Source organism: Thrips palmi, unplaced genomic scaffold, assembly GCF_012932325.1.
Source record: "Thrips palmi isolate BJ-2018 unplaced genomic scaffold, TpBJ-2018v1 HiC_scaffold_2, whole genome shotgun sequence".
Lineage (NCBI taxonomy): Eukaryota > Metazoa > Arthropoda > Insecta > Thysanoptera > Thripidae > Thrips > Thrips palmi.
This window is the reverse complement of record NW_023144629.1, coordinates 11,155,347-11,169,929: the sequence shown is the minus strand read 5'-3', so window position 1 is coordinate 11,169,929 and position 14,583 is coordinate 11,155,347. Positions and strand designations below refer to the sequence as shown.

At 43.2% G+C, this 14,583-nt stretch overlaps 2 protein-coding genes across 2 annotated transcripts; one reads left to right on the top strand and one right to left on the bottom strand.

The window, feature by feature from the left end:
• Positions 1–1,808: 1,808 nt before the first annotated feature.
• Positions 1,809–2,661, bottom strand: LOC117647720 (ARL14 effector protein-like). Its single transcript, XM_034389618.1, has 2 exons — positions 2,624–2,661; positions 1,809–2,503 (listed from the first exon to the last, which is right to left on the bottom strand). Exon 2 carries the CDS (start codon positions 2,487–2,489, stop codon positions 1,809–1,811), a length of 681 nt encoding a protein of 226 aa, XP_034245509.1. The 5' UTR covers positions 2,490–2,503; positions 2,624–2,661.
• Positions 2,662–3,679: 1,018 nt separating this feature from the next.
• LOC117647719 (putative nuclease HARBI1) lies at positions 3,680–13,313 on the top strand. Its single transcript, XM_034389617.1, has 8 exons — positions 3,680–3,793; positions 10,352–10,542; positions 10,623–10,716; positions 10,813–11,009; positions 11,242–11,383; positions 11,469–11,607; positions 11,682–11,829; positions 13,181–13,313. Exons 1-8 carry the CDS (start codon positions 3,680–3,682, stop codon positions 13,311–13,313), a joined length of 1,158 nt encoding a protein of 385 aa, XP_034245508.1.
• Positions 13,314–14,583: the final 1,270 nt, after the last annotated feature.

The following is a 14,583-nucleotide window of genomic DNA, read 5'->3' as shown; positions in this document are numbered from 1 at the left end:
GCTGTTGACAGACATAACTTTCGACCCACATAACTGTAAATCCACATAACTGGTGACAGAAATAACGGATTTATTTCTGAAATAAAAAAGCATTTATTATTTGAATTAAAATTATAATTGCTACAGACATAACATTTTACAGAAATAACCAAATCGCATATACATATAACTGTTGACAGACATAACATTTGACAGGCATAACCGTCGACAGACATAACTTTCGACAGACATAACTGTCGGCAGATCAATGCAAGAGCTGCCCGAAGGATCAATGGATAAAGCTCAAATTACAGCATGGTGGACTCAGCAGGGACAGCTGCTTCCAGTTCGATAGAGGGGCAAGATGAGCAGTGCCGCCTCTGCTTTGACCGCCCTAGAAATCACGCTGCAGTGCCGTGCGGGTATCGCATCTGCTGCAAGACCTGCGCGGGACGGTTGGACGAGAGCGCCACTTGCCCGCTGTGCAGGAAGGAAATCTTGATAATGATCGAAATTTTTGACAAGGCTCCATTTTCTTTTATTTTCCTCTATTTAATTAAGCTTACATATATTTTTGTAAATTAAAAATTATTTCTGAATGTAGTTATATGTATTTAAAGTTATGTGTGTTTACAGTTTTTCAACCACAATTGATCCTCTTTTATGTCTGACACCAGTTATGTCTGTCGCCAGTTATGTCTGTCAACAATTATGTGGATAAACAGTTATGTGGGTTTTAAGTTATGTCTGAAGCAGAACTCCCAGTAGATTTACTTAAAGTTACAATATTTGCCCGGTCTGTGGACTCCCACTGGTTGTAAACCACAGTGGAAATCATTTCTGAGTCAAAATAAACTTCCAATTTTTCCTGTAAAACAGTGGAATCACAACAGTCATTACATCTTCGAAAAAAACAGTCTTCACTAGGCTCTGAGCATAAAAGCAACTTTTTGCACGCTTTTATATTTTCTAATCCAGCTTCACTTAGATTTCCCGCTTCAAACATAAGTTCTGGATTCTGATGATAGGCGCACACACAAATCACATGAGTCCCGGCACTACCAGCTAATACACACTCTTTTGGTCTCAGTTCACAAAATTTAGCTAAAGAGACTTTGTGATCAGGGTGTTCTTCTTTAAACTTCTGATGCAAGCAACTGAGAGTAGACAGCACTAGTCTTTTAGTTTTCTTCACTCTCTTCCCGTCCACTAAAACACTCAGTACATCTTTGGCTCCAGGGAGAGGCCGACTTATGTCGTCCCTGTAGTAGAATTTGGTGATCAGCTCCACTGTCTCAGGTGAAAGTTTGGGTCCCACTTTAGGACCCGGGCCACACAGAATACCCTTGTCTTGCACTAGTAGACGGCTTTTCCTCGCCATGTAGTTGGATACCCCAAATGTGCTTTCAATCCTGGAAATGCTCCAACTTTTTGGTACAACTGATAAAGCTAATAATTTTTTATCGGGCTGGGGATGACAATCAATAAATTGCTGTAGTTGGCCTATTATTTCTCTGAAGTATGCTGCATCTTCGTCCTCAGTTAGTTGTTGATCAGAAAATTTTGTCAGCGCTGCTCTTATTTTCTTCATAACTTTACGCCCATAGCAAACTAAATTCTTATGGACTTTTTAAATGCATAAAGACGCATTTTTTATGCATAGTTATGCATGCTCAGAATCTTCCATATTTTATGTATAAAATTATGCATCACTGTGTACATTTTATGCATCTTCCTGCATAAAATGTACACAGTGATGCATAATATTATGCATAACATATGGACGTTTCTGAGCATGCATAACTATGCATAAAAAAGTCCACAAGAATTTAGTGTGAGCTCTTCTGAGTCTTTAATTTCCTTTCATTCACAGGAGAGAATCCAAGAGAGGACAGCCAAGTATTTAATCCATCAATACTCTCCTGAAAAAACTCTTCTTTAGAAGCCTTTCTATCTGCAGGTACAGTGGGAGTTGTAATATCACTGGGGGCCAAAGTAGACCCTACACTAGGTGACGAAAATATAGGAGGGTTGGAAATTGAAGCCGGGTCAGGAGCGTTGCTTGAAGATTCTTGAGCAGCCTTTTCTGCGGCAGATTTTTCAGCAGCTTTGATTTTAGCGTTCAGGTCAATCTTGCACTTGACACACACTTTCTTGCCGGGCACCAAAGCAAGTCCAATAGTTTTGGCACTGTCCCGCATTTGGAGTGTAATAACATGCAATTGAGGAGTGCCAGTGTTTTTCTTTTTGGCTGGAGGGCCATCATGAACAGATGTTGACTCATGAAGACAGCAGTTTTTCTGGTGTGCTTCAAAGCGGTGAATGAACTTAGTGAAATGTCCATCACAAACATACTGCAAACTCTTTCTGCAGCCACTTCTGATCTTGAGCAAACGAATCCTTTCTGGAGATAGGCTGGCTCTTGCAGTGAAATCCCCAGAGCAGGCACCAACATCAGGAAGATGTTGTACCTTTCTCAGGAAACACTTCTTGGTGTCTGCTCGGCCCATTGTGTAGGGGGAACCTGAACCACAAAGAAACCAAACCTCAAAATAAAACAAGAAGCGTCATCAAACCAAAGCAAAATCCTATAATATCAGATTTTTTAAAAAAGAGAAAGAACTCGTACACAAGAAAAACGGACCTTTTCAGGGCATAAAATCGACTCAAAGTCAATGCTCAAAAATTATTTACTCCAACAAGTAGTCGGTGCAGAAAGTAAACAAACCAAGACAAAGGAACAACAACAAGTTCGTCTTGTCGCCACAGCCCAAACACTGGCAGCACCGTCGGGGGGAATGCCGTTTTCGCATCAACTTCAGCTGCACTTCGGCTGCGCCACGAAGCAAGGCTCGGGGTGACTAAGAAGGGTTGCCTACCTGCTGGGCGGTGACCGTGGGAGCCCGGGGCGGCGTGCGGGGTGCGGCCTACCCTCCAGGCGCCCCTACTTCTGCTCTGGGAACTGCGGAAAGGGATGGGGGTGGGTGGCAGGACACCGCGGTGCCACAGCGCCGGGCCGTTGTGCACCGTTCAGGCAGAGGGTAGGCCCGGATCCAGTGCAGAGGTCCACGGAAATCGCTCGTTCTCCCAAACGAGAAAAAGTACTTTATATGATTGACATTTTCGTTTAGTGGAAGGGTAAAGCTACTTTTTGAGCCATAGCATGTCAATTTTGATGAAGGGGAACAGTTTCAAATATAACTTTGAAAGTTTGAGTTTAGTATAAAAGAAAATTTTTTTTCTCCAAAAAAAATATATTTTTTTTTGATTTTATTCAGTTTTTTCTCCTCTTTCCAACGGTGTACTCATTTTTGTCGTACGACGAATAGTTCCGGAGATATTAGCAAAAAACGGATACCCATTCACAAAAAGTGAAAAAAATTGAATCGTGCACTACTCAGACCCCTTTGACATTTCGACCAAAATATTTTGGCAACTTCAATGGGACCATAAGACCAACAATCGCTGCAAGTTTCATCAAAATCGGAGCACTGGTCGATTTGAACCTTGTCGATTTCACATGGAATGACCCAGGGTCGCTGGAGGGAGGGGGGACGTCATAACGGGGTCGAGACGAGATAGCGTTCTCTTCATGTGGTGGCACGAACACCTGAGAACATACAAAATAACAATTTGGTCACTGACAGCAACTTAAGGGCATTAAGGACATTGACAATAAAAAATTAGTACTTACATCAACATGGGGCTGAGGACAGCCAGGGGCGTTGTGCACTCTCCTCCCTCAAGGGCTTCAGATACTCCTGCGTGGGGCATGAGGACATGCATTCCCTCAATCACTCAACTTAAACACAAGGTAGATTTACGCCAGACCGCGTCTTGTCGTAACAGGCTTCGCGATGTCTCGCGGCCTGTTCCTCCAATCCGCGCCTGGCGTACCTACCTTGGCCTGCGCCGCTAGCCTGCCTTCGGCAGGCATTGCCTTATCCGTCGTCGGGTACTTCTTACTTGTTGCATGCTGGGGGGCTCCGCCCCCAGACCCCCCTTCATTCCAGATAGAGTTGCCATCTACAGATAACTCGATCTTGACCCTTGTAACGTTTTAACTTGTCAAGGCTGCGAGGCTCCGCCTCCCAGATCCCCTCTCTTCAAGACAGGAGTGATCTGCCTGCAGAAAAATCGATTTTTTGCCGTTTGTTAGGTGTTTTTTGGCTATAATAACAGGAAAAGTAGCGATATACATCGGCAACTTTGGCCCGTCCCGTACATTAACAAATGTGTGAATTTCGCCTTTGTTTAACCCTGACGAATTGAAACCAGGGTCTAGGGTCAAAATAAATGTCGTTTTCGTCATCAGCACCCTCAAAAACATCAGAAACAATGCAAAAACTCGAATAAAAAGAATGTTCCGAAAATACCCCACTGGGATTTGAACCCGGGTCCGAACTTCTCTGATTCGTTCGAAAGTGGCACCATTGGTTTTTTCTCGTCGCACCGATTCCAAAAATACCCCTACATGCCCTGCTAGCTGCATCCGTTGCCGAGATCCTCCTCGACCCCATGTAGACCATGATGCACCTGCAGCAGCGCCCCCGGGGCTCGGATCGGATTTGCTGCCACCGGGCGGTTCTAAGGGTCACCCAAGGAGGCTGCATACTAAATTTGGTCAAGATCGGACCACGGGAAGTCCTCGGACGAACGAACGGACGAACGAACGAACGAACGGACGCACAGCATGCATCATACTATATGCCCGTCCCTCCGTCATTTTTTTACAAAAAATAAACGGGACGGGCCAAAAACTAAACCACGTGAGCTAGGGTGGTGAAATTTCGCGTGTGCCGAGCCAAGAACATACCTAATAAGCCTGCAAAATCTCAGCCAGATCGGCCGAGCCGTTCAGGAGGAGTAGTGCACACACACGGACGGACAGACAGACAGACAAAACTTTTCAACTGCACTGGAGTAACGGGCTTCGCTATCGCTCAGCCAATCAGTAGATGCACACGAAGTCAAAGAAAACATTCTATTTACAATCCACAACACAACTACACCCACAGTGCACTGACCTGAAGAAAGATTCCCCTGTGACGGGGGAGGGGGAGAGGGGAAGGAAACACGCAAACCATTCTCACATTCAGTTTTCGTATTTTTCTCTGTTGACTCTCCGGAAGGGATTCAATCATTCTAGAATGTTAAAAAACTATCTCAGTACCTTTTTGAGAACCCCTTTGCTCTTCAGTTTGTTTAATAGCAAAAGTGCCGTCTCGTCTTGCAGACGGCTTGGAAGCACGGCAGCCGGTATGAGAAATTGGTCAGCCACACACTGCTACCAACCTCACAACGATAATAACCTAGTTCAAAACGATGTTTTGAATATTTCAAACGATGATAATTTTTGATATAAGATAAACTCCCCCTGTGGGACACTTTGAGGATGTTCAGTACGAAATTTGAGAACAATTGGTGATGTAGTTGCTGAGAAACGTGAGCGTGTACGCTACAGACTCACAGACGGACAGACAGACTCACGACCAGTCAGTTTTTGGAGCGCCCAAACACGGCAAGGGCTTCGCTATCGCTCAGCCAACAAACACGGCAAGTGCTTCGCTATCGCTCAGCCAATAAACACGGCAAGTGCTTCGCTATCGCTCAGCCAATAATTCAATTTTTATATATATTTTTTAATTAAAAGTTTATTTTGGAATAAAGTTATGTGTATTTAAAGTTATGTGTGTTTACAGTTTTTAAACACAATTAATCCTCTTTTATGTCTGACACCAGTTATGTCTGTCAACAATTAAGGGAGGGTGGGGCAGTTTGAAACAGAATTTGGAATTTCGTTATTATAATCGTACTGTTGGTCTATATGCTGCGTGTTTGCACTAGATTAATAGAATGACTCATTATCTAGACTAGAAAACGCCCGCAGACGCTTAGAAGTTCGTTCAAAGTTAATAATAAGGTGAAACTCCAACCCTTGCATCTGTTTCAAACTGCCCCAGGCCGGGGCAGTTTGAAACAGCGATGGGGCAGTTTGAAACAGCTGTATGGAAGTCAACACGGGCCAAGAAAAGCCGCGTACACAACTCCAATAGATTCAAATAGACTCAAATAGACGTTGCCATGCAAGTGCTGACATTTTGACGAACTTTTTCAACATTTTTAATAATAATTTAAAAGCAAAAAACGCATATTTTTCAAAATGCGAATTTTTTGAAAATGCGTATGGCAATGGATTCGTCTCAGAGAGACGAACAAAAGTTGTTAACTCACATTACTGTTTTGGAGTTGAAATAAAGGCCTTTTCCCGCCCGCAAAGTTTAAAACATGCAATAGTCCATAAATATTGCATTTTGATGCAAGTCACGGGTCAAACATACAACGTCTCCATTGATGCCTGGAATTACGAACTTCCATCATTATGCTCGTTTTCCATAATATAAAACGTTTTTTCTAGTGATATTGCTGTGTTTCTAACTGCCCCACCCACTTCTGTTTCAAACTGCCCCAGAGGGCACCATTCCAGTTGTGCTGCTCCCCGCCGGACTTGGTGAGGGCTACGTCAGTGTCCGAGGGTGCGTTACGCTTGCCTAATATGGTAATAAAAGATGAATTTAAAGCGCGGGGGATGATCGCTTACTAGCGAAACCCAGACGGAAACTCCTGTGACTTAGAAATTGAAGTTTAGGCCAATTTCAATGTTACCGAAGTTTCACCTTTTATTCAAGGCCACTAAAGTGCACCGTTGACGACCGTGTCGATCGCAAATCAGTAAGATCATGAAAATAGAAGATTGTGCACACTCACATTTCCTTCAGGAGCCCTCATTGCTTTTATATTGGTGTTTGTTTCAAACTGCCCCTGTTTCAAACTGCCCCACCCTCCCTTATGTGGATAAACGGTTATGTGGATTTAAAGTTATGTCTGAAGCAGAACTCCCTCAGCACATATCACCCAAAAAAATCCAAATCAAAGCATTTTATTGAATGCAAAGAGAAATAACGGAAAATCTGAATGAATAATTTTAGAACCAAATCCTCTTGTTAAAGTGGGTGTCAGGAGTGTCAATAAGTTGAGAAAGAATGACCCATTGAGTCCCTTTCAAAATATTTTGGTTTTCTGAATTGACTTGCTGCAGGAGACAACTGAAAAAAAAAGATGAAGGGAAATACAGAGAGGACGCCTTAGGAGAACTGCAACACATGATCGAAAGTGACAAAGGGTCCTACTCCTGTGTTGGCTATGGAGATGACAATGTTATTGACTATCTGTTTTTCCAGACCTCAAATGAGGGAAAATTTGAAGAAATACCCAGAATTCATAGGAATGGATACAACATATAAATTGAACAAAAGCAACATGCATTTGGTTGTTATTCAAGTGATTGACAATTACAAGAATGGTCGAATTGTAGGCTATAGCTTCCTCAGAAGAGAAACGGGGGAGAATCTCTTGAAATTTTCAGGGATGCTAATCCGGATGCATGTGAACAAATTCAATCAGTAATTGTTGACAAGGACTACAAGGAGATAAATGGCATCAAGAAAGTCCTCCCTCATGTCCAGGTTCACCTGTGCCACACTCACGTAGTGGGGCAATTTTTTCGGCATAAGGTAAAAAATCAATTGTGGGTCACATTTTTGGAAATTCGAAATAAAGGCCTTTAATTCTGACCTGGTGACAAAAGTGCATGTGCGGCCTTAAACTATGGTCCTTGGACTAAGTTTTGCAGCATAGTAGCCCCGTCTATCATCCTTATTTACTAAGCTGTGACTGTTTTAAAAATAGTCTGTTTTGGCCCACAATTGATTTTTGGAACCAGTTGTGGGTCAGCATTGTAGGAAGCTCAAATTTGGATATGATTTGCTTAAATACGAGAGAAATTCACTTCTGTATTTATTTTTCGGAATCGTGAAAACTGCAGGATCTGTAGCACAATGAATCAATTGTGGGTCACATCAATTGTGGGCCATTTCGTCTTTTTGCTTGTAAATTGACCACTTTTGCAAGATATTTTCTTATTTTCATTAATTAAAGGTCCCTGGTTCTCAATAAACCAAGCAGACACGTTTTTCACTCAAAGAGGAAAAATACACAAACAGGCTTATTTCACTGTGAGACAGATGTGAGTTAAACGTCCTGGATTAGAGACGAAACTTTTATAGTGCATATTGTAGGGCCACCGGTGTGGTAGACAATCCAACACCACACCCTGTCATGAGGTACTGCTACAATTTATTATCTATTTCAGTCAGAATATTTAGTCTGTAGGGATTAATTTGACTCGTTTTAACAGAGCCGGACTGGCCTCGGGTGCCTAGCCAGCAGTTGGAGAGCGGTCCCCTTCCGGGCGCTATGTAAGCCCCGAAATGCGCCCCCCCCCCCAACAAAAAAGCCTTATAGCATGGCAGACTGGAAGAGCTAGCGTTGTCATCCGGGGCTGTAGCCTAAGCTTAACAAAACCTTCGTATCGTAGTACTAAATGTGACAGCAGAAAAATGGAATTTACTGTGATACATCAGTCATCCAGAAGCGCAGAAAACAAAAAATAGCAGGAAAACTACCGTAAAATTCGTCTAAAATAATGGGTCTGACATGGTAGCGAACGCTACTTTGCCAGCACCCGCGCACCATGGCATCGAATGATTTCGGCCGTACTATGGTAAATTTATGTTCCCTGACCTATTATGAACCTAAATCAGCAAGGGCGTCCCATTTTATCTCGTTATAGCTTCACGGTGGCAATTTGAAAAACACACGATTTTTCGCCTCGTTGGATGGGCGCCATTTTCACGACTTTTTGAAGGGCCTTCCTTTGAAGCCTGATAGGAGCCGTTACAGTCGTCGCTCGGACATACACGCTATTTGGGAAGACAAAAAAAGGTTGGAGGAAGGTCTACCGCGAAATTCAAATCGATTCAATCTCTGTCGGGTCTGCGGTGACCCGTCGAAAAAAATGACCCACAATTGATTCGTGACCCACAATTGATTTTTTACCTTACTTCAAATGAACCCCACAAAAACGAAGTGCGCAAGATTCTGAGATCTACAAGTAAAAGTGGCTCACAAGGCAAATTCCAAAAATTTTAGTAATGTCGTCGGCGACAACGTGAGGCCCTTGATGACGTCCTTCCGGGACCACCACGATGACCGGAGACCTCAACTCATTATGGCGAAGTGACTGCCCAAAATTTGGTCACCGCTGGCTCGTCACCCAAATTTGAGCGACGATGCGTGCGTCACGCAATGAAAGGGCGATGGTGGTGACTCTTTCATTCTCAGTGTTTGCTGGTTGTAATCAATGAGTACAAGGTAGAAGATCATGATTTGGGCAAAATCTGCCCACCGTGTGACCCCCACCCACTTTGATGAACACACAAACTGGGATTTGGAAGTTTTACTCAAAAATGCAAATATCTGACCTCGCCTTAACTTTTAAAATCCCACACTATGCATTGAAAATTGCCTTAGGGCACTTTCAAAAAGAACGACAAAAATCTGAGGCGGTAAAGTAAAAACTTCTCTAAGCGTTCCAGAGAGCGTAAATTCAACATTGGCCTATTTCGCAAACTTTTACAGAGCGAGCCTACTTTTCAGCAAATAGTGTTCCTTTGTCATCAAATATGATCAAAATAGATGTAGTAGGGTCAGGGCGGGGAAAAATCGGACACCTGCGAGGTGGGGAAGAAACGCACACCGCACTTTTGCCACAAATTGGCTTATTTTAGGGACGTGCAAAGTACTCAGTATTACTAATTGGTAGCCTGCTAGATTGTGTCTAAGAGGAATTGAGCCTGCTTGAACAGGAAAGTATTCAAAATCAACTTTAAACGAGGTCTCGTTTTAAGCCACTTAAAAACTTCCGAAATTCGGGCCCGAAATATCTCTTTCTAACGACTTTCCGAGCGTACCGTGACGAATGTTCTTATTGTTAACGCCTTTGTTTTGTATAAGAATCGACGACTTGCCCCAACATTCCACCAAAGTGGTCGTAACAAATGCATTTTTAACATTTCGCAACATTTAGGGGGAATGTTAACGATTTCATGCATTTACGTCATTTAACCCTGCCCGCCACGGACACCCTAACAATGCTTAGAGGATTTCTGTCTACCTACACTCTCATTCCAGGAACGTGACATCACGTTGAAACGAACGTGACAAAGTGTCACGTTCGTTTGAGCATTGTGTCACGTTCGTTTGAATGTGAACGAGCTGATTTTCGGCCAATTCACACTCAAACGAATGTGACACAATGCTCAAACGAACGTGACAGTTTGTCACGTTCGTTTCAACGTGATGTCAAGTTCCTGGAATGAGAGTGTGTGCCCCATGAATGAATGAATGAATGCATGTGTCATAGTGCAGATCTTGTTAGCTAGTTCATTTATATTTTTTCTCTCAATTGCAGATGTATGAACCTGATGCAGATGACCCGGAAGATGAAAACCCTCTCATGCTGATGGACCCATTGCACCCAGCATATGAGTACAATAGGGAGTGTCAGAGGCAAAAATACCTGCTCATTATCCGCAGGCGGCGATTAAGGGATGAGAGTGACCCGTTTGATGTCACTTATGCTGCCTTCAAAAAAGTTTGCAGGTCAGAATTATATTTTTAAAAATTCTATTCCTTGTCCACTTTATTAACTTTTATTTGAAATTTTGTTTAAACCCTGGCAGGTTGAGCCAGGATCTGGTTTTTAGTGTAATTGACTTGATCAGACCATTTATGAGACGGAGGTCCAGTCCTCTCGCAGCTCCACTTGAGCTGAAGGTGTGTAAGCAGAGGAAATTATACCAAATTTGTTATGTTTGGCATCACCATATTACTCCTCTTCTGTTTGATGATGCATGATATCCTTTGGTTCAGGTACTATCAGTCCTGAGCTTTTATGCTACGGGGTCCTACCAGAGCCCAACTGGTAGGCAGTATGATTGCCCCATAGCTCAGCCAACGCTCAGTGCTTACATAGAAGAGGTTACAAATGCCCTCAATGAAGATGAGATCCTGGGCAGACTTATTCGCTTCCCTATCAATGTGCAGGAGCTCAACTACATCATTGAAAGGTACATAAATGCTCTGGAATGCAAGGAGGGAGTGTAAGGTGTGGAGAATTCCCTCATCATTTAGGAGCAGCAATGGGTCCCGAGCTGGTGGAGTAATAATACCGGATTGGGTCGGCATACATCCACACTAAAGCTTATAACTTAAGTCCTTGTGGAGTGATTGGAGGCATGAGCCTTCTGTTATGCCTATGTTAATCATAAACCTGTAATTGCTAATTCATTCTGTCCACAGGAACCAAGCCTTAGGGGGGCAGATCCCCGATGTTGCTGGGTATACAGATGGCACACTAGTGAAAGTTGTGAAGCCAAGCCTGGCCAATAACCCGCAGGCTTTTATAGGAAGAAAGCGTGTTCCCTGTATCAATGTACAGATTGTATGCATATCACAATTATGTTTTTATCTGCTAAAATATGTGTTAATTTTTCTTAAATTGTATTTTTTTTCTGCTTCTTCTATAGACATGTGATAGACGTTTGTATGTAACCAACGTACTGGCAAATTTTCCTGGAGCAACAAACGACTCATTTATTTTTAGCGGGTGCGGCCTCCGGCTTAGAATGTATAGGCTGTTCCATGAGCGACGGTGCCATCTTCTCGGTATGTTTCCCTGTGGTTTTGTCCTTACTTGCCCTTTTATGGCTGTCTTGTCTAACTTCTGGATCAAATTCTAGGGGACTCAGGGTATGCTCTGGAGCCCTGGATGATAGTACCCTTTGAGCAACCTCAAGAGGACACTCCTGAAGGAAGATTTAATAAAGTACACTCCCGGGACAGAAATGTTGTAGAGAGGTGCATCGGCAATATCAAAGAGAGATTCAGGTACGCTAAGTTAGTAGTATCAAAAACAGACAGAATCGTTTAATTCTCGTTTCAGAGTTCTCGTTTTTTAGCAGCAATTGATTCATTTTAATGATTGGCTGAGCGATAGCGAAGCCTGTTACTCCAGTGGGTTTGAAATTTTTTTCATGTCTGTCTGTCTGTCTGTCCGTGTGTGTGTGTGTCTGTGTGTCCGCACTACTCCTCCTGAACGGCTCGGCCGATCTCGGTGAGATTTTGCACACTTTTTGGGTATGTCCTTGGCTCGGCACACGCGAAAGCTCACCATCCTAGCTCAACTGGTTTAGTTTTTATTAGGGATGGGCACTTTATGCAAATAAAAACACCGAATTATGCGGTAAAATTTTGTGGTATTATGCGGCACTTATGCGACTAAAATGCTCCAAAAATGCGCTTTTTATGCGCAAAAAACCCTTTATTTCTGCAAAAAATGCAAAAGAGGGGCAAAAGTTGAAAAAGAGGGGAAAATGCACCAAAAGGGTTAATTTTTAAACAAAACAAAATGGTCACAGTTAAAATTTTATTGTGAATATATTAAAAACTTTGATCAGTGGGAACGCAACCAGCCAACCCTCCTCCACTGACAACCTGCACCGCGCGAAAAATTCAAATTCTAACTTGTGTTTCTGCTTTAAAACTTCTAAAAACACGATAACCGACCAAAAGAAATAATCTTAGGAATCAACTATAACAGCAAAGTGCGCTTTTTGGGTTCAAAATGTAAATTATGTGAGAAAAATGCGTGAATTATGCGCATTATGCGTAAATGGCCAATTATGCGACCATTATGCGATTTATAAATGTGTCAGGCAATGCACCCGGACTCCAAACATATCAAAATTTTTCCATTTGAAATAAGTTTAGAAATTATGCAAAATATGCGCTTGCATATAGTGCCCATCCCTAGTTTTTATAGCCGAAAAACACTTTAAAAACGGCGAAAAATCGAGTTTTCTGTAGGCAGATTGCTTCTGTCGTGATGAAAGGGGGGTCTGGGGGGCAGAGACCCCAGCCCAGACAAGGGGAAAAGTTACAAGGGTCAAGATCGAGTTATCTGGAGATAAAGCAACTGTTTCTAGAATGAAGGGGGGTCTGGGGGGCGGAGCCCCCCAGCACGCAACAAGTGAGGAAAATCGACGATGGAGATGGAGAAGCCTGCCTGCCGAAGGCAGGCTAGCGCCGCAGGCCAAGGTAGGTACGCCAGGCGCGGATTGGAGAAACAGGCAGCGAGACATCGCGAAGCCTGTTACGACAAGACGCGGTCTGGCGTAAACCTACCTTGTTTATTCGTCTTAGAATTTTCACATTTTTCAATTTTCACAATGCCTTGTAGGTGCATCCATGATGAGCGAGTAGCCCACTACGACTACATAAAAGCCAGCAAATTTGTCAACGCTGTAGTTGTACTACACAACATATGTGTGCTAGCCAATCTTCCTGGCTATATTGATGAAAACGAGCAGTAGTAAGAAATATCCATTGTCACCCGCCGCCATCTTGAATACCCATTGTCACCTCGGCTAACCTAACCCAACCCAACCTAACCTAACCCAACCTAACGCAACGTATTTTTTCCTTCAAGTCAGGACTTGTCTTTTTCAATGGGGCCTTTTGCTAGGTGAGTTCGCCTTAAGGCGCCCTCACCAGTGGGCATCTCCCCTGCGCTCCACGATTTGAAAGTTCGCGCCACTGTCGCGGTCGCGCCGCCAGCCGGCCGTGACGTGGTGAGCCGCGCGCCGTGCTGTGGTGCACGCCATCTCTCGGAGCGTGTGAGTACTTTGCCGATGGCTCATTTGCATAAGGGAAGCCGGCGGCAGGTCGAGTCCCCCTCCCCTCGTACCTTTATGGCCGTGGCATGCTGAGGGAATCCCTCTGTGATGGAACTCTGTGGTTGTATATCGCCACTTTTCCTGTTATTTTTTTGCATTTTGTGTTATATTAGTTTTTAGGGTTTTGTATTATATTAGTTTTTTTGGATTTTTTTGAATTTTTTGGAACAGTGTGTGTATGAACCTCATATCTAAGCCAAGCTGTTGCTGGCGAAATGGAAATCAAGCCAGAGACCCACTCTGCGTGCGATTGCACTGGCGCACTTGTAGTTGAAGTTTTCCTTGTGTGCGTTGTTCAGGCACACGCCCCAGAGTGCTAATTTACAAAAGCTCCGGATCGCAGCACCCTATGAGAAATTGCGCAGCGCCCAGCAGCGCGCTCCCCAGCGCTTCACCGGCGGGGTCAATGACTTGCAAAGGGAACTTCCATCACGCCAATATTCAATAGACATATTACTGTAAAATGCCAGCGATGAAAAATAAAAGTCACCCGGCACATATTTTAGCAGAAAAGACGCAAGAAAATCACAATTCAAACAAACTTTTCTTTTCGGCCACACCACTACTGCGACTATAAAAGCTATTCCCCATAATCTTTTTACACTTTATTCGTACTTTTTTATCAAGTTTAACGTGAGGTGTGGGTGAAAATGGAAACTTCTATACCACTTGGCTGTTGTGGTTGAAACTTTAGGGCGTTTAAGTACTAGGTAGGAAACTATTACACACCAAATTTCATCCAAATCTACCCACCCATTTAGCCGCAGTAGGCTTTTTCCAATGAAATTAAGCGTTTAGTTAAAAAATCAGCCACGCAAAGTTTTTTGACGGAATGGTCTGGAATTTGTTTTGGAGTTACCTAAACCCCTATACTTCAATGTGACAGAGAGACATTTGAATTTAATTT

Excerpts from the sequence above, each read along its gene's own strand:
- LOC117647720 (XM_034389618.1), bottom strand. The coding sequence starts at position 2,489 with ATGGGCCGAGCAGACACCAAGAAGTGTTTCCTGAGAAAGGTACAACAT.
- LOC117647719 (XM_034389617.1), top strand. The coding sequence starts at position 3,680 with ATGGGGCTGAGGACAGCCAGGGGCGTTGTGCACTCTCCTCCCTCAAGG. Across the intron at positions 10,717-10,812 it reads CAGCTCCACTTGAGCTGAAG|GTACTATCAGTCCTGAGCTT; the intron begins GTGTGTAAGCAG and ends CCTTTGGTTCAG. Across the intron at positions 11,608-11,681 it reads GCGACGGTGCCATCTTCTCG|GGGACTCAGGGTATGCTCTG; the intron begins GTATGTTTCCCT and ends ATCAAATTCTAG.